This window comes from Pelophylax lessonae, assembly GCF_965119305.1.
Source record: "Pelophylax lessonae genome assembly, chromosome: 1".
Taxonomy (NCBI): Eukaryota; Metazoa; Chordata; class Amphibia; order Anura; family Ranidae; genus Pelophylax; species Pelophylax lessonae.
In genome coordinates, this window is record NC_138768.1 from 205,228,178 (window position 1) to 205,252,924 (window position 24,747).

At 40.9% G+C, this 24,747-nt stretch overlaps 1 protein-coding gene across 1 annotated transcript in view; it reads right to left on the minus strand.

Annotated features, from left to right (window-relative positions):
• Nucleotides 1–24,747, minus strand: part of FBN2 (fibrillin 2) — a 303,194-nt gene that overhangs the window by 227,159 nt on the left and 51,288 nt on the right. The window contains exon 5 of the mRNA XM_082258653.1: nucleotides 16,566–16,661. Within this exon, the coding sequence (XP_082114779.1) occupies nucleotides 16,566–16,661 (96 nt within the window). The remainder of the gene's footprint in view (nucleotides 1–16,565; nucleotides 16,662–24,747) is intronic.

A 24,747-nucleotide genomic window follows, 5' to 3' on the forward strand; every position in this document is an offset into this window, starting at 1 on the left:
GAGTGAGCAGGATGCACTCAGCTGATAAGAGCTTCAGTGCTTCTGCTCTGAACTTTGAGAATGAAATGCTCCATATTGCCTGCAACTATTGAGGTCAGTAATGGCTTGTTTTAGGGCTCATTCACATTGAAAGTGATGTTGTTTGTATGGCCTTTGGTGAACACTGGGAATACATTTTGATGCATTGTACTGTTTCCTTACCTAATGAACCTAAGTTCATTAGGTTCTGTTCACCACACCAAGGTTGCAACGTGATGGTTTATGTCACAACCCGCTGAAAAATAGTACTGGTTGCAATGCTCAATTGAAATGGTCCAATGCCTAATGCAAATGGTGTGAACAGGTCCTTAAAAGTAATTTACTGATTGTTAATAATAATATGTGAATATGTGAATGTTCATAGCCTGGTCAAAGATTCACTTGAATCCCAATTTAAATGATGGGCCTGTGAGGGCTGGGAGAGGAGAGGATTAAAGACACAAGCAGAAAAGGAGTGATGGGACTATATTAGTACACCAGTCATTGAAATACAAATGAAATAGCTTCACAAGAAAAAGAACACAAAAAAAGGTGGTCATTTTTCAAAAATGTTAAAAGGTATATACAGTATTATGAGTAAAGCAGTAAGAAATAAAATTTCTTGATGAAATTCTTCTCTAATGCTGCAGCGGCAGCAGTTATGAAATCCAGTAATCTGGCTTACTTTGCCCCTCATGCACAGTAAAAGGAAGTAGGGAAACAATATGGGAGAACTTTACTTTTTTCACACTAGGACTCACGCCAATCCCTGTAATAAATATGCCTGAATAAGACCCACGCAGGAGGGAATTTCCTGCCTCCCATTTGTTTGCTTTCATAGAAGATGCTTCTCTTGAATTCCTCCTGGCGTTCATGTTCTTTAATGTTTACTGAGAACACATAACCAAGTTATTGCATCATGATCAAGAAAACACAACATTTACTACTGATTATTGTTCCGCTGCCAAGTGAAACCGCAAACACTACACCGTGGGGATTGCTACAAATTTGCTCCTTTTCAAGCAGCTGCATCAAAATTGCTTCCATTTTGGGGGCTCATAAACAAAAGACAAAGAGCTCTTCTGTGGTTTCCTCTGTTCCGCACAACTGATAATCACAACAGCATTAAAATAATAAAAAAAACTTTGCTTACCATCCTAATTATAGTTATTAAAGCAGTGCTGAAGCATATAGATGTCATACAAATACGTTACACATTGTCTGTAATTAGCAACTCCCCAATTCTGTATAAAGTGAGGTGACAAGCACAGACTTTGTTGAGTGAAGGATATGACCTGGTGTACTCTTAATGGAGTAATTTAGAGAAGATTTCTGGACACTGGTAGCACAATAGAGCTTCATATATGGGCTTTATGTATAAAGTTGCATGTTACACGTTGCCTACAGTTATCTCCCTTCTTACATTTGGTGATAAGAGCAGCCTTTGTCCGGTGCAGAAAATAGCCCTAGCCTTTATTCGGCAATGTCACCTTGACACAGAGACAATTTAAAGAATTTGAAAAAGGAGGGGATTTAGATATGCTGCTGGGGTAAAGGGAAGCACATATGCGAGTGAGAAGAATGATGCAAGAGCTGGGCAGCAGAGCCTGGACTGGCCTTGGAGGTCCTTTTGGAGGTGTATAAGTGCGGTTTAGAGCATTTTGACCCCTTTACAACATGTAACTGGAGACCTGGTTTGTGAATGGAGGAAATGTTCTTTCAATTTAAAAAAAGGACACTGGATATTGGGTAGAAGAAAAGTCCTGAAGCGGCAGTCGAAGAGAGAAGACCTGATCTCTGAAGCTGTGAACTAAGTCTTACCAACAAGAGTCTTTGTTATTGGAACCTCAATGTAACTCTGTTGTTCTACATTCAAGTTTGTCCCTATTATCTGAATAATTATGTAATTTTTTTATAAGTTCAGTAAAGCTGCAAGCAAGAACAATCATGTGTTCTTTGTGTCAAGACTCATTATTAAAAGACCTTGTATGCAGGAGATAAATTATTGCACAGATAATGGAAGTTGAGTCAGATGGTCAGCTGACATGGCAGGGGTTATTACCCAGAAATATTTAGGAGGAAAGACCTCCTGTTTTCCAAAGTGTATTGAATGCATAGAATGCATGAAGGTAAAAACCCTTCTGTGTGCAGCAGCCCCTATTACTTACCAGAGCCACGAGAGCATTGCCTCTCCGGGGACTCGCACTCCTGATTGGCTTTGGACAATAGAAGGAGCCATTGGCTTCCACAACTGTCAATCACAGCCAATAAGCCAATCAGGAGATGGGGGGGGGGCAAGCACAAGGATAGGACACACAAAGCCTTGGGCCTGAAGCACGCCTGCTTGGGTGCCACCCGGCAGGAGGGAGGTGCCAGGAGCCCCAGCCTGGGACCTGAGAAAAGGAGGATCTGGGCTGTTCTGTACAAAACCACTGCACAGAGCAGGTAAGTATAACATGTTTGTTATTTAAAAAAAAAAACAAGACTTTAATATCGCTTTAAGTGACTGATACTTTTCAACTTCCATTAATGCCCTCCAGACTGACCATCTGAGTTAAGGTATCCCCCAGATGTCACAAAAAGGAACGGTTAAGCTGGGATAGGTCTGTTAAGATGTAGCGTACCAGACCAGCTAAGCTGCAGGCTGACATTTATCTCCTGATGTTTCCAGACTTTCTATCCAAACATTAGAACAGGGGACCTGCTAACAGATAAGTACCACAGTGCCAGTGGTAGTTGAAACTCTCATGGAATGATAAAGACTTTGAAAATGTAATTTTACAAGGAGTGTGCCATACTGCACTGTTTCGGAGATACAGTAGCTATTTGGCACCAAGCAGCTAATGTATAATAGGTTAAAGGAAGTGCAGGATTTATAAGGGGGCAAAAGGGTCAATTGCTCTGGGCCCCTCTGCCAAAGAGGCCCCCTCCAGAAAGAGCTCCAGACTCCCTTTTTAAAAAAATCAAAACCTATTTTTCCATGAGATTTTAGTAGTGTGTTAGTTGAGGAAATTGTCCCATTTTTGACAAAGGTTCCAGTCATGTCTCACTCCATCTAAACAGAATTAGTTAAAGATTTTGCAGATGCTGAGTGCAGGAAGAAAACCTTTTTGTAAATATAGTAGTGTGATGCATAGCTGTGATCTATGACTTTCTAGTTCCAATTACCTGTAATGTGTATTCTTATACAGTCAATAAAAGTGAGGGGGAAAAAATCAGAGTGTCTTTTTCAGAACCTAACTTATATATATATTTTTAAGAACAAATGTGGTTTATCATTCATTTAAGTTTCCTTTTTTGTTTGTTACATGATTTATTTTCTATGTTGAGGGGCCCCCGAAATTGAGGTGCCTCTGGCCTCCCAAGGTCTAAATCGAGCACTGGTTAAAGGGTATGCCAAAAAGGCATTGTGTGTGAGTTTCTTGGAAGCCTCAAGGCAATATTTGGAATATAAGTCTCATCATTGTGAAATCCCATGTCTGTTGTGAAGTTTCTGGGAAAGGGTACACTTATATCTTTGGTGAGTTGGCATACTCTTTGCCCAGCTGGCACCACAAAGCTTGGTATAATGTTTCTCATTTAGGGAATAATGAGGTTTGCCACATGTATCGTTCACTTTGTTACTAGATAGAAAGTCAGTTTTGCATTGGAAAGTCTTTCTCCTCACAATAATGTTATACGTATTATTTTCAGTTCTCTTTAACACGATAAACATGAGTTGTGTTTTTACAACTTGGGTGGATATTTTTTTACTGGCACTTTAAAGTGGGTCTAAAGTCAATTCTTAACCTTAGGCCCACTGCTTCATGAGCCTGCCCCATTAAATCCAAATGCCAAAAAATCTTTATTAAATTAGAAGAAATGTTAAAGCTACATATTTTAAAAGCTTCACAATGTTACCACAGGAAATCACATACACTCAACTATTAACCACTTCAGCTTCGGAAAATTCACCCCCCTTCATGATCAGGCAATTTTTGCAATACGGCACTGCATTACATTTAACTGACAATTGCGCGGTCGTGCAACACTGTACCCTAATAAAATTGATGTCCTTTTTCCCACAAATAGAGCTTTCTTTTGGTGGTATTTGATCACCTGTGTTTTTTTTTTTTTTGCACTATAAACAAAAAAGAACAATTAGAAAAAAAAAAAAACAATATTTTTGACTTTCTAAAACAATTAAAAAAAAAATCGAATTTCTTCCTAAATTTAGGCTAATATGTATTCTACCACAAATTTTTGGTAAAAAAAAATATACAGAATAAGCGTATATGGTTATGCCCAAAAGTTTTACTGTCTACAAACTATGGGATATTTTTATTTATTTTTTTACTAGTAATGGCGGCGACCAGCAAATTATAGCAGTACTGCAATATTGCGGCGGACATTTGGACAATAACTGACACTTTTTTGGGGACCAGTGACACTAATACATTGATCAGTACTAAAAATATGCACTGTCACTGTACTAATAACACTGTGTAAACCTAGAGAGGGTAAAATAAGTCATAATTCTGCAGAGAAACCGATCAGCTTCCAGGTTTTATTGCTAAAGCTTAATTAAACAAGCTAAGGTTAGAAGCTGATTTGTTTCTCTGCAGAATTGTGATTTAAGTTGTCCTCTCTAGCTTTAGTAAATAAACCCCTTTGTTAACACTATTCATATAGTAAGTGTATTGTGGGTTGCTCCTTTGCTCCACGTCCTCAGGCTGCTTTAATTCCTTTCCCTACAATCCCCAAATTCGCCCACAATCTCTTGGGTTCCCATCATCCCCTGGACATCTGGGCACGTCAGTTCTTTCAGTCCTCCCGTGAGCTGTGACCATGTGCTGTGGTATCCAATGTTGAGTTGTGATTTCCACCAGTGAGAAGAAAATCACACAGTTACCTAACAGGCCCCTGTCACTGAAGAGCACATTGCATCAGCTGTAGCTGAAGTTCCCAGTGGGTTGGACCAGTGCACACAGCCATCTGACCAGAAATGCCTGTTGACTCTCCACTCCAGAGCAGGGCCAGGAAACCTTTTGGATGGCCACCTGTATTGCCAGCTGCAGACCACCCCGTTATGAGAGGCAATTACTACAAGCAAACTGTAACTGTGTTTACATTGAATTTAACTGTTTAAGACTCTTTATTGTGCTGCCACCTAGCACCATCTTTAGTAGTTACTCCTGGCAGCATCTATTATTCCAACAGTAGCATTTTATATTTATCTTTGTTTGGTGTTTCCCTGCATACTTTTTTGCATTTTTTTGTCAATTTATAATGCATTCCTTCAGGAAACTGCTCATTTATCATTACACAGCAATTGGTGCCCATGAGCAGGATCAGCCACATCAAAACATGGTGATGGGAGTAGGACTGTACTCTGATACAACTGTTGAGAGGCCTAGCCAATGAGAAATAAAATAAATGTACCCACTACTTGGCTGAAGTGGTCTAGATGTACAACCATGCAGTACACAGTGCACTCTAGGGTAGGTCACTTGCCCTATCATGTTTGTCTGTCTGTGCTCTCAGGAGACCAACCGTCCTTTGGGAAACCATTCCCACCGAAGAACTGGAGCACACTCTAGTGTCCTGGATTTGGGAATGGAAGTGACCCCTGTTGGAAGTTTGACAGTTTATAAAAGGTCAGTCTTGGGGGACATCAAACTCTGACCCATGACATGGAGACAAAGTTGCACATTAGCAAGTCAAGTTACAAAAACCATAGGAAGCAACCAATTCCAGGTGTGCCAGTCTATGAAATCCTGAAGGAAGGTACTTGTGTCACACCAAGATTCCTACACCGCAGGCTCATAAATTCCATTAAAAATCATAGACAGATTCAAGAGGGATGCTAGTGAGAACTCGCCCAAGTTCATGAGTGACAGGTGTCCTAAACATTGGAGGTTTGATGGTTGCTATCATCTACTCTTCCACCATTATCTCCAAGATCCTCAGGAGAAGCTACAGACTCTGATGATACCACACAGCCTGATGGTCACCCAGCTCAGGTCCTTGTTCCCACTGTGAGGCCCTCTATCCCACTGTCTACATGCATGTCTAAACATGAAAAAGTGTGATCTTGTTTTCTTGAAGATGGGTTTAAAATGTAGTAGTCCCTGAGGTGGTCCCAGAGGTCTAACATTGAGAAACTCATGGTTTGCACAAGGAGACTTTGCATGGTATGTGAACTTGCTTGAGACTGCAAGTTCAAGTGGGTTGTGGTGTATTGTGCTCCTTTACTTGCCTTCCACAGTGATGAGTGGAGGCTTCTTTAACTCCATTCCCTACAATCCCATAGGCTCCCACATTCCTCTGGGCTCCCATCATCCCCTAGTCTTCCGGACATGCCCAGGGAATATAAATTGAAGTTCTTTCTCCCCCCCTCCTGACCTTAGAAGAACCACGCCTGATGGGACAGCAGTGACTGGGCATGTGAGCTGTCACCAGGCACTGGGCCTTCCAATGTTGTGCCCAATAGGTGTGCCACCAGTGAGAAGAAGAGCATGCAGCTCTTGCATGTCCCAATCACTGTAGAGCACCATGCACCATCTGTAACCTGGAGTACTGAGTTTCCAGTGGGGTGGGTCTGTGCATACAAGACCAGAATGCAGAGCAGGACTAGGAAATCTTTGGAAAGCACCTGCCCTGCCAGCTGCAGGCCACCCTCTAGTTAACCTATATTACGCTGCCACCTAACACCCTCTTTGGCAACTACGCCTGACAACTTCTGTGATTCCAACCATATACTTTATTTATTTATCTTTGGTTTGTGTTTCTTGCATACCTCTTTACCATTTTGTTCTTTTTTTTTTTTTTCAACATGCAATACATTCCCTCAGAAAACTCTCAGTTTACATAGCCTTCTGGTCTTTGGCTGCTCTACTGTTATGCAGCAAGTGTACTTGAATAACTACTAACATAGAGTAGTGAGCCATAAACTAGGTCACAAGAGCATCTAAGGACATTTTAGAAAGTCTGTAAAGCATGAGGATAAGTTTGCGGGTTCGGCCTCTTGACTACTGAAGCGCATTGGCCCAGCAAAAAATATTAACATATTACCAACCCCCCTTCCCATATTAAAAAAAAAACACACTTACAACCATTAGGTTGGAAAGGGCAAGACCACATCTTTATTTAATTTCCAACACCAAAATAAGTAAAACTTTAGACCAGTGCCAGTTGTACTGTGAGCACTCTTTGTCATTAACTAATTAAATTCCAAAGGGGGGGGGGGTTCTGTCCTTACCATAAGTGCTGGACAGACAGCCTACCTCCAATTTACAATCAAGGGCATAGCTCATTACAGGAACTTTAACTGCTGGCAAGGTCAAAAACTGCTGCTAAAGCTGTGACAGACCATCTGAGTAAAGGGGGGCGAGAGGATGGGCAGCTCTATTAGCCACGTTTCTTCAAAAAGGCCCAGAATTCCCTGGGGGGGGGATTTTTATTGAGCTCAGGCTCAACCCCATACCCATGACTCCGCTCAATCTTCTTTTTCCATATTACCTTCTGCTTAATCCAAGCTCCTGGCCCTGCCCCATCAGTCAAGGCTATCTTTTACTAAAGAGATCAAGAGGCCTTCATCTATTTTGTCCTTGTGTGCAAATCTTTACACCATATTGAATTTTTAGGGAAAGTAGGTATTTACTGGTATCATATACTGTACTAAAGGAAACCCCAATCGGATGCAGTGTTATGTTTTACAGTGTGGACTACCATCAACATGTTTTGTATTTTTCACATTTTTAGAGTTTTTTAAGGTGTAGTCCTTGGGAGGCATGGTTGCTTACAATAAAGGTAAAAATGTTTTTGCTGGGGACCGGTTAGGGTTGCAGTGCACAAAGAAGCTAGTCAGGGATGATCACTCAGATATGGGCTTTGCTTTATGCACTAAGCAATCAAAGGAAACAGAATGAATATTCACACAGTGGCACAAACTCCCAGTAAAGAAAAAGAAGTTTCATATTTAGGAAGGATATATGATATTGCACACCCCTCTTTCAGATTGCTCTGAAAGCAGCTAGTGTGTTGCAGAAATACTATTTTTTGGATGAAGAGGTCTCAGTAATTATAGGGGCTTATTCAAATCCTAAACACAAAATTGATGGCCTGACCAATCACTAATACTTATCATTAGAAATTAGATGAAAAACACATATGTGCACTATGTAAAAGCAATCAATGACAACTATAACAATTTGACATAAGGTTCTGAAATAAAATATACCATTGCCATAATGGCTCTACATTTCAACATACAATAAATAACAAAAGTAAACATACTGTATACAACTAGGACATAATAAATGGGGGATTTATTATGTTTCATATCCTGGAGGAACTATTTATTCGAAATTAAGATAAGTTGATTTTCTTAGCTGTGGTTTTTAGTAAAATTCGATTTTGACCTTTGCAAGTTCTTTGACATTCTTCACAAACGGTGATTATGTGGGCCATTAAAAGCATTAATAGTTGAAAATCATAGCCTGTTTTCACATTACATAGAAGTATGAGTGCAAGCTTCTGTAATCTGGCTAGTCATTAGTTGCTGCTCAGCCTTCTGTCTCCAGCCCGGAAATTAGTCTGGGAGGACTTCAGATAGCTGAGCAACTAGTCAGGATTTATCATACAGCTACACAGAAGAGGCCTTCTGAAGGGGAATTACATGTGTTCAAAATTAGGAGAAATGCCTCTGTTAAAAAGCTGTAGATTACACAATTTCACAATCCAGGAGAGGAGTTGAGAACAGAGCTATGCTAAGTAGAAATTGATGGGAAATGGAAGAACTTCCATGTGAAAAACTGCTTCATTAAAAAAGATAATGTACACTCTGTTACGAAGGACCTTGTCTGAGGCAGTTTTGGAATGGTGTATGAACAAAAGAATGGGAAATACATTTATTACTAAATGCAGAAAATGAATTGCAATATAAACATATACTGTAGGTAGGTAGATACTGTCACCTACATACTGCACCTGCTGTAAAATAATGGGTATTGTAGCTTATCTAAAAGGTAACTCTAACTTTCCTAAAAAGCACAGCATATCGGCATTGGACTGGAGTAACAAACTTTGTAGAAATAAATGATTTAAAGCATAGGCTAGTGGGTAGTATTTTTTCAAAGATGTGTTATTTTGGGGGAGCAATTAAAGGCAATACCTGCCAAAGCTAAAGATTTGGACCCCCCTCTTTTTGTATTTCCTTTTTTGTAGCTTTTTGTATTATACCCCAATACATTGGTCTGAAACCTACTTTGCCTTTGGGAGTGTATTGGAAGCAGGAAAATAGCTCTGGCTTATGTTACTTCAGTTCCCTGAACTATTTGTTCAATCAATATCTGCAGCAAATTACCATATGGCATAGGCATTCTCTTGTGGATGGAAATGTGAACAACAGTAATACCCATATACTCAAAGCAAATAGTTTTGTGTATACACCATTGTCCACACAACAAACGATATAGTTCATATTTTCAAAAGCTTTTACCAACAACTATATAATGTTAAAAAAAGAATAATTCTAATATCTATTCTGCAGAATACCACAAGTCTACAGTATACTTGACGAATAATCCCAAGCCCATCTTTCTTCACTGCCTGAAGAATCACTACACCTAGAATCTGATATCACCAAAGCCAAACTTAAATCCATGCTACAGTTTATGGCCAAAGGTAAAGTCCCAGGCCCTGATGGTTTTTACTGTCACCTAATACTGTACATGTCAGGACACTCTAATACCACATCTCAAAGCATTTGCAAACTATTTCTAATGGTGAGGACTTCAGACCTAAAACCCTTCATTCCCTCATTACCATCCTTCCCAAAACTGGGAAAGATCCCACTACTTGTAGCAGTTACAGGCTGATTTCATTTCTTCATTTCATTATTTCATTATGCACTGAAGTGTTGGCCAATAAATTGCTCCCCTTTTTCCCTAAATGGGTATTGCTTGAACAAACTGGTTTCATACCAGGCAGGGAGGCTCGAGACTCTCTTCACACTCTCTCCCTCATAGCCTGTGTTCCTCATCGTTCTCAGCCCACCTTACTATGTACTGATGCAGAGAAAGCGTTTGATAGGGCGGACTGGGAATATTTCATGATGACATTAGCGTTCTTAGGATTAGGCCCTCAAATGCTTTGTGTAATATATCTGCCCTATACTAGTCCTCTTCTGCCCAAATGCACATTATTGATCTCTAAATGATCCCTTTAACTTACACAATGGAACCCGACAAGACTGCCTCCTTTCCACAATTTTTTTTCCTCTCACTTGAAACATTCCTTTTCACCATCCACCATAACCCGAACATACATGGCAGCATATGCAGATGATATTTTATATTCAACATCCCTTAATCCCTCTCCCTAATTTGATTTTGGCCTTCATCTCCTTCAGGGAACTTTCAAATCTAAAATTGAATCTAAATAAATCTGAGATCCTTAATATTTCTGACAACTCAAACCATCCTTCTCTTTTACTTGACAAATAAATCTTTGAAATACTTAAGAATCCTTCTTACTCCCAAGCTATCTAACCTTTTTAAAGTCAATTACATGCCTCTGTTGAATGTGACTAACATTAAACATGACTTACAAAGGTGTACCTTGTTATTTCAACCATGGTTAGGAAGAATCAGTGTCATTAAAATGAATAATTTGCCCTTTGTATTGCTGTACTTTCAAATGATACGCTATGGGGTTCTTCCAGGCTTTTTCTCCCTGCTACAATCTGTAATCACTAAACACTGTATGTGTGGAACAGAACTAATCCAAGAATCTCCCAGTCTGTCTTAATCAGGACACAAAAAGTGTGGTGGTTTGGTGTTGCTAGATTTAAAAAAAATATTACCAATCTGTGATTTTTAATAGAGTCTCAGACTAGGACACACCCCGCAACGTAAACTGTGGGTCCAGTGGGTCCTTCTCTGATTGTGATGCCATGGATACCTATACAATGCAGGAACCTCAAACTTAACAATATCTTCTCTGGCAGTATAGGATTTTATTCACACAAGACATGGCTGATCCTTTAACTCCCGTTGATGCCTTTATTGGGCCATTTCTACTTTTTATCAGGTTCCTCGGATGCTCATTTTCATACCTGGCTTCCATATCAACCACTACTACTGCATCATGTGCTGGGACGATCTGCAATATTACACTTGGAAATATTTAAAGTAGAAGTATGGCCAAAGCTATTATTTAGGTCACAGGAGTGCAGTTCGCTCTGCACTCTTGTGATCCATTTCCAGCTGACAGTCACCAGCTTTCTGCTCAGTATTGAGCGATCAGTGGACTTTGATGTTCAGTACTCAGTCTTAGAATCGGCGGAAGCGGAGGCAGCATCAGATAATGTGCGGCATCCACCTAGGAGAGTAAATTTTTTTTTTTCTAAAACCTGAACTTCACTTTAAAAATACATCCACACCTTCATTTATGGATAAATGGTGTTACACACAACTATCCCAATTCACACATTCACTACCTAAGCCTCTAAGGTCCCTAAAATAACATAACTTCATCAAAAATGTTCTATCATTCTCTTCCCTCTGAGGAATGGTATTTCCCAAATTTACCTTGCTCTTTAAAATCTAGATTTCTCTTTTCACCCTCGTTATCTAACCTCCTGGGAATAAGAGCGGCAAGATACCCTCCTGAAGACCAAATGCTTAATTTTTCTGCAGTTGTCCCAGGTCTCCCCCATTCGGAAAATGGATGAAAGTGAATTACAAATTATTAGACCTTTGGTACTACACACCTGCTAAACTTCACAAAATGTTCCCCAAAGTTTTAAATTCCTGCTGGAGAAGTGGTTCTGTTGCCACACATGCCCACATCTGGTGGGATTTCCTGCATATAGGCCCATACCGGATCTCTGTTTTGCAATATATTTCGATCGTGCAAGGCAGTGTCATTCAAGACAAACCATGGGCAGTTTTACCTACAGGCTGATAGGAATGTTCCATCACCCCTCATCTTTTAAAAGTAGCCAAATCTCTTATCCCATCCCCTATTGGAAACAGACATCTATTCTTACCATAACACCATTTTTTTTAAACAATTAATTATATCTACCTAATGGAAGAGCCTACACATGAATCCCACAACTCAACCTCCATTTTCAATAAGATATGGGCCTGTTGGTTTATTTTTAAATATACTTCCTCTTATTTGGATATTATGTCTGTGGATGCTCCTTGAGTGTGGATTCTATGTGTATCCTAATGATTTCTCAGATGCTGATTCTGTTAAAGCTCCTATATTGGAGACCTTACTTACTCCCTCCCTCCTCCTTATCCTTATCCTTTCCCCTTCCCTTCTCCTCCTTCCCTTTTTTCTTACATATCTCTCTTTACTTTTCTTTTACTCTCCTGCATCCAAGCTTGTTTAAATATTTCATCAGTTGATGGTTGTAGCTCTGTAATTATACAGAGATATATGGTTTAGTTACACATTTTATTATACTACACAGATATTGTACACACGGTTTATTATGTCTACCCTTTCTGTAAACTCTGGAGCTTCTTCAAAAAGTTTAATAACTTCATCCATCTGCCACTTAGTAATTTGTATACTTGGTTAAATAAAAATTTAACAAACAAAACAAACAAACAAACAAAAACAGCACGCTCATAGCACCAAGCTCTCGTTCTTTGTAAAGAGACTACCGATGGGCCATACCACTCTCATATTTTCATCCTGCTGCTCATCAATTAATATGTATCAAATTGTATTTAGCTATTCCATAGACCTGTATGGGAGCATAGTGGTCACTATAGAATCATTTTGCTGCATCTTTCAGTGAAATTAAAATGCAAACCCATAAATTGGACTTCTTCATTGCTAGTATGATAAACAAAAAAAACTATTCAGTTGTTGCTGGGTGAGAAATAAATGCCTGTTTTTTCATGGCAGTGTTTTTTGTTAAAAAAAAAAAAAATCTCATTTAGGTAAAACAATCAGTCTGTCTACCACAGAAAACAGTGGTTTCCTATAGTATTTCATAAACATGTAAATGTAAAGCACACTTCATTAACAGTAACTAAGGAACCAAAAAACATTACCAAGCTTTGTCCAAAGCACAGGTGTCAAACACAAGGCGGCCCCCCCAGGCCATTTCATGTGGCCCTCACACCTCTCCTGCAGTTGCGGCACCCCCCTTGTCTCTGCCTGCACCTTGTCTCAGGAGTCGACAGCAGAGAGGACAGTACTCCTTTGCCAGATCCTGCACACCTCTGTGCAGCTGCAGAAAGGGACGTCTTTGCCCACACCTCCTCCCCCCTTCTTATCAGTCTGCAGCAGAGAGGAGGGCAGAACTCCTCCTACAGATCCTGCACCTCTCTATGCAGCCGCAACACCACCTTTCCTCTGCCTCCCCTGGTCTCAGCATTCAGCAGACTCTGGAAGCTGACTCCAACCCTCCTCTGGTTTTCCTCCAGACCCTGCACTTCTTCCCAGATCCACCCACATCTTTTTCCTGGCAACAGCACAAGGTAAGGGTGTGCATTGTGATGTAAGGAAGGGTGGGTGACTCTTGACTTCTGATGGTGGGGGGGGGGCTTTTGACATCTCATGTAGGGGGGAAGGGGACGTGGGGTGCTCTGGACATCTAATCTTACAGATATAACCAGTCCTTTGAGGGCAACCATAATGCTGATGCAGCCCGCAATGAAATTGAGTTTGACCCCTGGCCTGAAGCAAAACCTTTGCAATTCCTTGCTTTTTACATACATTTTACAGGCAGATGATGTATTTTTTCTGTAGTGTATCACATAATTGTGAAAGGGAATAAATTTGATATCTTGATATTGATGTCACAGTTTTCTCTTAGTCGATAATAAACAATTTTATAATCCAGCGTTTAAGCCACTGAAAAAAAATTATGATCTTGCAGCAACATTTATAAATGCACACCTTTTCTACTAGCAATGTAATAAAACATCATACTAATGTACTTTTTTTTTTTTATATGTCAGGACAATAAATGCAAGTCATACAAGTCATATTAACAATTACATAAAGTGCTTTTTTAAATCACCCAGTATCCAACAATGGGAAATTTCAAGGCTACACTTGTTTGGTTAAAGTAGAACTATAGGCAAAACTTTTTTTAAAGAGAGGGTTATAACCCCTGTCAGATTTTTTTTACTCCATCTGTGTCCCTTTGCAGAGATTTCCCTTCACTTCTTGTCCTATAGCCAAACAGGAAGTGAGCGGAAATACATGCAAATTAAAGGAATTCCTTGGGGACCCCCATGTCACCAGAGCTAGTGTCCTCATTGGAAAATTTCCCCTCTATTACTTTTTTGAGGACAACCCAAAATTTGGTATTTTCTTTTACTTTCACTTTGAATGATAATGGTAAACAGGACAAATAGAGAGGGTGAATCTCCCTAACGGGGACACTAGGGTTGCCACCTCATCCCTTTAGACCCAGGACACACATTAATTAAACAGATTCTGTGGCTGATTAAGGTGATAAGTAAACTCACTTAGTGCCTTATGTGCATTATATTATCCTTTAGAACCTGTTTAACCGGTTGCCGACCGCCGCACGACTATATACTGCGGCGGTCAGCCCCGGCCAGGCATGGATACGTCACTCGTCTGTCACTGACTTGAGAGCCAATTGCGGGCGGGCGCGCGCCCGCCGCGGCTCGTTCACTGACAAGTCAGTGCGTGTGACCGGCGGACCGATGTCCGCCGGTCACACTACGATCGCTCCGGTGAATGGAGAAAGGCGGAGCGGCTTATGTAAACAAGCCGCCCGTCATTCTCCCTGGTGTAAAAATTAAGATCAGACGGTTCTACTATGTAGGACCGTTGATCTTTGTTTTTACACCAATAGCCATGTTCCTATACAGTTAGAATCACGCCCCTAGGACACACTTAACCCCTCCCTCTCCAATACAGTTAACCCCTTCCCTGCCAGTGTCATTTTTGCAGTAACAGTGCATATGTATAGCACTGATTACTGCAGTAATGTCACTGGTAACCCCAAAAGTGTCAAAAATGTCAGTCAAGGGTCCGATTTGTCCACCGCAATGTCGCAGTACCGAAAAAAAATCGCAGATCGCCGCCATTACGCGTTAAAAAAAAAAACACCAAAAATGACAAAAATCTTTCCCTTTGTTAGTAAACGCGATAACTTTTGCGCAAACTAATCAAAATACGCTTTTTGTGATTTTTTTTTACCAAACATATGTAGCATAAAACAAATTGGCCGAAAATGTTAAAACATTTTGATTTTTACATTTTTTTGGGGGAATTTCATATAAAAAAATGTGAAAAATATTGTTATTTTTGCAAAATTGACGCTCTTTTTTTGTTTATAGCGCATGATCAAAAAATCGCACAGGTGATCAAATACCACCAAAAGAAAGCTCTGTTTGTGGGAAAAAAAGGACGTCAAATTTGTTTAGGTACAGCGTCGCACGACCGCGCAATTGTCCGTTAAAGTCACTCAGTAAAAAATCGCAAAAAACCCCCTGGTCTTTTAGCAGCCAAATCCTCCGGGGCTTAAGTGGTTAATTAATATGTATCCTGGGTTAAATGGATGAAGTGGCACCCCTAGGGGGAAACAGCCTGCAACAGAGACTGACCGGTGTTCTAATCCCTCTACTCTATACAAAATTAAAAAAATGTTTTGCCTTTAGTTTAAAGTAAAATTAAACTAAAAATGTGTCACAAAGAAAACACTGTTTCTTTTCCTTAATTATTACTGAAAGAAATATGTTTTCATTCTATTGCACACATACAGTATACTATAAACCATCTGCTTTAAAATGAAACTGCTACTTTTGCATACTTGCCAACTGTCCCTTTTTTCCTGGGACAGTCCCTGGAAATAGGAGCCTGTCCCAGGTAATTTATATTGTCCCTGGAGGCGCCTGTTAATCGGGCTGCCCATAAATGTTACGCAGAAGTTATGCAGCTGAATGGGAGACTTATTCCAACTCTGCTACTGTGGCCTTAAGTTTGAAATTCCCTTTTTAATTTCCTGTAATTCTCTCTATATTGAGTAGACTCTATAATCTGATAAGTAGGCAAGATTAATTATGCGGAGTGGGCGGAGCTTCAGGGAAGTGGGTGTGGTGATTGATAGCTGTGCTGCAAAGTGTCCCTCGAAATTTTTTTTAAATGTTAGCAACTATGCTTTTGCCACATCCCAAATATATATTGTAACTCCCCATGAGTATTGCTATACATACAGTTGGGAAGCAGGTTACCATTGGACAATAAATGTCAAAAACAATGACATGTGACAGGCCTTTAAGAAAAAATACGTTTTGTTCTAGTACCATCACATTTGACAAAAAATTTCAGCAGTTGTATCAAAACTAGCAAAAGTAAGAACATACTGCAGTTCCCCAACTTCATCCAAAAAAGTGTTAGCAAACAATATTATTAATTATTAAATATTTGCAAAATGTAAATCATTATTTCATACCAGCACACAGAAACTGTAAAATATGAACAATAAATAACATTGAAATAAACAGGAAACTGTATTGTTTAAGATTACCGACAACAGACATGCCATAGCTTACCTCTCTCACACTGAGGTCCAGTAAATCCATATACACAGGCACATCGATTGGGTCCAATACAACGGCCTCCATTTTGGCAGGCATTTTCACAGACAGCTGCAAAATATATTTATTTTAAATTACAAAAGCCTGGTAACACTAGTAATGCAATCCTATTTTATTTTTATAAATTTGATGGCTTTTTTCCTGCATAGAGTAATACAACAATAAATAAAACATTGCTCTTACTGTTTGTAGTGTATGTAATAGCATATGCAGGTTATGCAGTATTTCATTTCATCAAGGCAGTCCATTACAGTGTTAGTAAACTCAGAATTTAAAATGTGCTGCCTTATAATCCTTACTATTAATTGTGTATGTTGCTGTTTCTACATTTGTGCTAACCTTTTCAATTCTCTTGCAATCAAGGCTGAAACACTATAATGACGTCACCAGTGTAAACGCATATCTTCGGCTATTTACGGCACGTACAGTGTGCCGTTTGTCTGTTCCGGCCAATGGCCTCCCTTCGTCATATACTCTCTATGGCATTGCATTGTACAGCCCCCTTTACAGCTTCTTGATGCACCCCAAGTGACTTGCCAGGTCACATGGGAGTGTAAACCGCAGTACAGATCCAGGGATTTGGGGAGCAGAGAGAGTGTATTTGACAGGTGCTTTCTGCTGTTTGCTTGGCCAGAGCTCAATGTGCATGCGCAGGATTTCTGCTATTACCGCAAGTAAGGGAGCGGGAGTGTTAAACTGCAAAGATGGGGAATACAGCAGTAGCAATGGCGCCGGCTTTGGAAGGGAGAAGAATAAACAAAAATAAGCAGTAAAATGAAAATGAGGGGGTTATCTTCATAGCGGAAATATAAGAAAAGGTATTGTGCAGTGCATACATTCTCTTTCACAATCACTTTGCCTGAGTTTACTACTGCCTTAACTAACAATAGGCTGCCACACACAGCAATGGAAAAACAAACAGAATTGCATAACTAATAATAAATTTCATTGCAATGCACTGCACAGGGTACCATGCATTACTGGGGCTCAAGGGCATGGGGCAGCAATTTTTGGGGTTTAAGGAATGAAAAGTACAGACAATAATTCACTGTGCCAAGATCTCCTACAGATACTGCAGTCTTTGCTGTAATTCATCCCAAAGTTGTTCTATCTGGTTGAGGTGCAGGCAAGTCAAGTTCCTCCACCCCAAACTTGTTCATCCATGTCTTTATGGACCTTGATTTATGCACTGGTGCACGATCATGTTGGAACAGGAAGGGGCCATCCCCAAACTGTTCCCACAAAGTTGGGAGCATGAAATTGTCCAAAATGTCTTGGAATGCTGACACCTTAAGAGTTCCTTTCACTGGAACTAAGGGGCCAAGCCCAGCCACTGAAAATTCAACCCCGCACCATAATACCCCCTCCACCAAATGCTTTGGACCAGTGCACAAAGCAAGGTCCATAAAGACATAGCTATGCAAGTTCAGGGGTGAAGGAACTTGATTGGCCATTGTCCTGACCTCAACCTGATAGAACAATTTTAGGATGAATTAGAGCAGGGACTGTGAGCCAGGCTTTTTCGTCCAACATCAGTGCCTGATCTCACAAATGCGCTTTTGGAAGAATGGTCAAACATTCCCATGGACACACTCCTAAACCTTATGGACAGCCTTCCCAGAAGAGTTGAAGCTTTCATAGCTGCAAAGGGAGGACCAACTCAATATTTAACACTACGGATGAAGACTGGGATGCCATTAAAGTTCATGTGCGTGTAAAGGCAGGTGTCCCAATACTGTTGACAATATAGTGTATATGTTCTAAGAAGTGTTCTTGCAGCATCCAGTTGTGAATTTGTGTTCCTGATCTTTGGTTTGCAATAAACCTTTCATAGTGTCAAAGTCTACCTCTCTCTGTACCATTACTGCTCTATCTCATATTTTGGATAATACATTTTAGTAAATTGAAATATCTAATGTCAAAGCATACTAAAATATATCTTTACTATTGCATTTAACATTTAGCCCAACTCCAGAAAATAGAGAAGCGTAGGTTTTATGAGGATTTTATTACTGCCCGTGTCCCTGATGGGCACATTCCCTTCCATTTCCTTTTATCAAAACAGGAAGAGAGGGAAAATCTTCCCAACAGGGACTCAAACTGCAATAAAAACCCAACAGAGACTCTAATCCTTCCCAAATCTAGATCTAATTCACACTAGTGCGATGCCAGACATCACATGTGATTCACACCGCATTGCTGTACAGATCACATGCGATGTCTGTGCGATGGGATTTTAGCCAAACAAAATGTATGGCTGAAATCGCTTCGCATTCACACCAAAATGGTGCAGGACCCTTTTTTTGGTTCACACTGGAATTGGATTGCATACATTTTCACACTAACTAACATTTGACATCCCTGAATGTACCTTTTTAGTAAAACTAAAGTTCATGTCAATTTCATATTACGGGGGAGAGTGATAGTATGTGCATTTGGCAAATAAGTTAAGCATAATGCTTTTGGATCAATTTTATTATTTCTTTTACATCAAATGTATAGACTGATATTCTTTATAATGTTTTCATTATCAGTGGCAGCTGGTGCGTTGGGGGCACCATCCATGCGTCCAGCCCCCTAATCTGCATGCGGGGCGCCGGACGCATGGAGTTCAATGGGTTTTTTTTTTTTAATCACCTGATTAGAGCCAGAGGCTCTAATGGGCTACAGAAAAGGGTGGACCCGGGGCGCAGAGCAGTGCGCCCCGAGCCCACCCATTGTGTGACAATAGCGAATGAAAATTCGATATTGTCCCACAGATCCTCCTCCTGGCCAATCAGGAAGCGAGTCTCGGACCCGCTTCCTGATTGGCCAGGATAGTGAATGAAAATTCGATATTGTCCCACAGATCCTCCTCCTGGCCAATCAGGAAGCGGGTCCGAGACTCGCTTCCTGATTGGCCGAAAGGCAAAAACCATGCCATTGGCCGAGGAGGAGGCGGCTGGAGGATGCGAGGAGACGCTGCCACTGCAGGTAAGTGCACTGGTCTGTCTGCATTGAAAGGGGCATGGCACGGTGCGCTGGTCTCTCTGCATTGAAGGGGGCATGGCACGCTGCGCTGGTCTCTCTGCATTGAAGGGGGCACGGCATGCTGCGCTGGTCTCTCTGCATTGAAGGGGGCATGGCAAGCTGGTCTGTCTGCATTTAAAGGGGGCACGCTGGTCTGTCTGCATTGAAAGGGAGCACGCTGGTCTGTCTCCATTGAAAGGGAGCTCGCTGGTCTGTCTGCTTTGAAAGGGGGCACGCTGGTCTGTCTGCATTGAAAGGGGGTACGCTGGTCTCTCTGCATTGAAAGGGGGCACGCTGGTCTGTCTGCATTGAAGGGGGCACGGCACGCTGGTTTATCTGCATTGAAAGGGGGCACGCTGGTCTGTCTGCATTGAAAGGGGGCACGCTGGTCTGTCTGCATTGAAAGGGGGCACGCTGGTCTGTCTGCAATGAAAGGGGGCATGCTGGTCTGTCTGAATTGAAAGGGGGCACGCTGGTCTCTCTGCATTGAAGAGGGCACGGCACGCTGGTCTGTCTGCATTGAAAGGGGGCACGCTGGTCTGTCTGCATTGAAAGGGGGCATGCTGGTCTGTCTGCATTGAATGGGGGCACGCTGGTCTGTCTGCATTGAATGGGGGCACGTTGGTCTGTCTGCATTAAAAGGGGGCACACTGGTCTGTCTGCATTGAAAGGGGGCACGCTGGTCTGTCTGCATTGAATAGGGGCACGCTGGTCTCTCTGCATTGAAAGGGGGTACGCTGGTCACTCTACATTGAAAGGGGCATGTTGGTCTCTCTGCATTGAATGGGGGCATGCTGGTCTCTCTGAATTGAAAGGGGGCTTGCTGGTCTCTCTGCATTGAATAGGGGCACACTGGTCTCTCTGCATTGAAAGGGGGTACGCTGGTCACTCTACATTGAAAGGGGCATGCTGGTCTCTCTGCATTGAATGGGGGCATGCTGGTCTCTCTGAATTGAAAGGAGGCTTGCTGGTCTCTCTGCATTGAAAGGGGGCACGCTGGTCTCTCTGCATTGAAAGGGGGCACACTGGTCTCTCTGCATTGAAAGGGGCACGCTGGTCTCTCTGCATTGAATGGGGGCATGCTGGTCTCTCTGAATTGAAAGGAGGCTTGCTGGTCTCTCTGCATTGAAAGGGGGCACGCTGGTCTCTCTGCATTGAAAGGGGGCACACTGGTCTCTCTGCATTGAAAGGGGGCACGCTGGTCTCTCTGCATTGAAAGGGGGCACGCTGGTCACTCTGCATTGAAGGGGGCACACTATACCTTAATTACTGAAGGCCCCTTTCACACTTATGGGACCTCAAAGTCACGCAATTTTTTACAGCGTTTTTTGCCGCAAAGCAATGCCTATTACATTTTTTTGTTTGCGCCCCCCCATAAATTTTGAGCACCAGTCGCCACTGTCATTACTCCTATAAAATCTTTTTTTCACAAAAAGGCATTTAACCTTCCTAGCGGTATTCCCGAGCGTGACTCGGGGTTAGATTTTAGAGCCAAAAGCGGAAACCCCGAGCCACACTCGGGGTAGCGCTAGGAAGATCGCTGGATCCTGGTAGAGGTTTTACTTACCTTTTCTCCGGGATCCAGCGAAGAATGCGGGCGGTATGCGGCGGCGGAGCTTCCTCCCGATAGTCTGCGAGCCCCGGCTTCCGTCTCCGGCGACGTGACGTCCGCCGGGGGGTGGAACCGGCGGCAAATTCGAATGTAAAACACACCAAACACACTGATACCATTCAAAATAAAAAAAATCACATTACATTGCCCCCCAGTGCCCTTTCCTGCAGTTTTACAGTACGTTTTATGTAAATATATGTGTATATATATATATATATATATATATATATATATATATATATATACACACACACGTATATATATATATATATATATATATATATATATATACAGTATATACATAATTCTTGTGAATGAGCCCAAACCAACTGTATGCATTATATATATATATATAATATATGTATACATATATATATATATATATATATATATATATATATATATATATATATATATATAATATATATAATAAATGTATACAGTTGGTTTGGGCTGCTCATTCACAAGAATTACATGCAAAATAATGGTACCGCTTTCAGCACCTAAAATCCAAAAGAATCATACCGCCAGGGAGGTTAATACAATGGACTTCCATGACACTGTGGGGTTTATTTACTAAATTTGGAGAATGCCAAATCTGGTGCATGGTAGCCATTCAGCTTCTAACTTCAGCTTGTTCAATTAATCACTTTTGGACTGGAAGGTTTTACCCCCTTGATGGCCAGGTCATTTTTTGCAATACGGCACTGCGTTACTTTAACTGACAATTGTGCTGTCGTGCGACACTGTACACAAGTATTAAAATAAATACATTTTTCTCCACAAATATTGCTTTTGGTGGTATTTGATCACCTCTGCGGTTTTTATTTTTTCCGCTAGAAACAAAAAAAGACCAACAATTTTGAAAAAACAAACAATATTTTTTACTTGCTGCTATATATTGGCTAACCCACTGGGATAGTCATAAAAGCCTGTGTGTTACTGGCTGGGTTTCCTCCACTGTCCAACATGCTCCCCTATTGGATACAGTGAGGACACACCCTCAGACCAGATAAATCACACATGGACACATGCAACAGGGAAATGTTCTAGCGAACATACGTACACGAAAAATCACAAGTTCTCATTTTAAAGGCTTAAATGTAAGTGACTATTAATCACCCGCAGGCTTCGTCATTTAAGGCAAATACGTGTTCTGCTACATTTTTTTTGTAAAAAAAATCCCAACAAGCGTATATTAATTGGTTATCACAAAAGTTATTGCATCTACAAACTATGAGATAGATTTATGGCATTTTTATTTATTTAATATTTTTAACTAGTAATGGGGGTGATCAGCAATTTATAGCAGGACTGCGACATTGTTGTGGACAGATTGGACAACTAACTGACACTTTTGACACTTTGAGGGAACCAGTGATATTACTGCAGTAATCAGTGCTAAAACTATGCACTGTTACTGTACTAATGACACTGGCAGAGAAGGGGTTAACACCAGGGGAGATCAAAGGGTTAAGTGTATCCCTAGGGGGTGCTTTCTAACTGTGTGGGGGATGGACACACTACATGAACACAGAGATCTGTGTTCCTAAATAGCAGGAACACAAGATCACTGTGTTCATCTCTGACAGAACTAGTGGTCTGCCTTGTTTACATCGGCAGACTGCCATTCTGTCTCTCTTGGGAGCAAGGTGGCCAGCAGACATTAGATTCACCAAAACGCTAATATGCTCCCCCTCCGTGCGCTATTGCATGAAACGACATACAGATACATCGCTTCGTGCAATAGAGCCAACCTGTGGCAGTATATGTATTGCTGGCGGTCGGCAAGTGGTTACGTTTTGACAAAAAAATATGGAAGCTGATTGTTTTCTAAGCAAATCTGCACCCAATTTTGCACTCTCCAGTTTTAATAAAACAACCCCACTGTTTTCAGATCATAAAGGGCTCTCTAATAAGGAAGCCCCACACTGCCTGACCTAACTTGCCCCTGTCTAAAACAAATTCTCTATGGGGCAGTATAAGTTAGGGGATAGTGGGTAGCTTGTTCTTGTTCTGACTTAATTACAGGTTTATATGATGTGGCCAGACCTAAAAAGCAGATTAAAGGCTATTCACAGTATAATAGTAAGTTACTGAACTATAGCAGCACAAAGCAAATTCAACTACCCCTGGCTGTAAGTGGTAAATATGAAGGATTTAGGCCTCTTTCACACGGACGTTCCGTATGTCCGTAAATCACCCCATCTGTTTGCGGGTGTTTTACGGACATAATGAATGTCTATGGGATTGCGGATGTCAGCGGATGACCATCCGCTGACATTCGATTTTCGTCCTTTCAGTTCTGTTCCATTTTTTGGAACGGAAGAGAACCCTATTTTTGTTCCGTTTCAAACGGAACGGATGCAAAATCGGATGTCAGCGGTGTCATCCACTGACATCCGCAATGCCCATAGACATACATTATGTCCGTATATCATCCGCAAATGGATGGGATGATATGTGGACATACGGACCGGATGACACAAGTGTCATCCGTGTCCGTAAAAAGAAAAAAAAAAAAGTGCCGCAGCGGAGAAAAAAAACGGAGCGGCCATGTGAAAGAGGCCTTACTTCCAATATTTCATGTTTGTATGACTTAGTAGAAATAAAGCCATTAAACAAATACCATGATTTATTTAGAATATTGATGAAGCTACCATAGTACCAAGGTGGTGCCCAGGAGTAGAATGTTCACAGCTGAACAGTGAATGTAAACTTTTTGTTAATTACTAAGCTAGAAAGAGCAGTTAAAATTAGACTAAAAAACTGTCAAATAGTCTATAACAGGCCTAGAGAGTATTTATCACTATAGCAATTGCCAGAACTGAAAATTATAAGTCACAGCCTGCCAGATGAAACTATTATCTGAAAATACTGCAAAAAGCAAAACTTCATTTTTTAAATCACTAGCTGCAACAGAAATCAGAGACAAAGTAGCAACAGTAGTCTGGTAGTTTTTTTTAATATTCATACCATCGCTAAGCTCAAGTCTAGCAATTTAAGTCCCTCGCTAAAAAGGTTTCGAAACAAGCCCAGTTTCACACATACGCAGTGTACAGTAATGGAAACATGTGTAGATAGATTATAAGCAAGGTTGTGACCTCTCCCCTGCAACCGAGTCTTTGGAAGTTGTGTTGTAAAAAACAAAGGTTTTATGTCTTACTCCCTTCACCGGGATTGTAGGAGATCAAAAGCTTGGCCAAGAACCACACAACAGAAAAAGTACAAGCCAAGATGGCCAAAAGATAGCCAACTAGAGAGCTCAAAGACCATAAAAGTAAAGATCGTTAAAAAAAAAATACCTTTCCTTTACAGTAAAGTTATGCTAAATCATATTTTAATACTGCCTACATTATAAATAATTCAATGCAGGTGTAAAATTAATAAATCACAGATGTTTAAAGATTTTCTTTTTCTAATATAATTAGTTTCAAAGACAAAGCTGGAATTTCTTTGTCTTCCTTTAAACTGTAGATAGGAACAGCTACAATGTTCAATATTTCTATTCCTAAT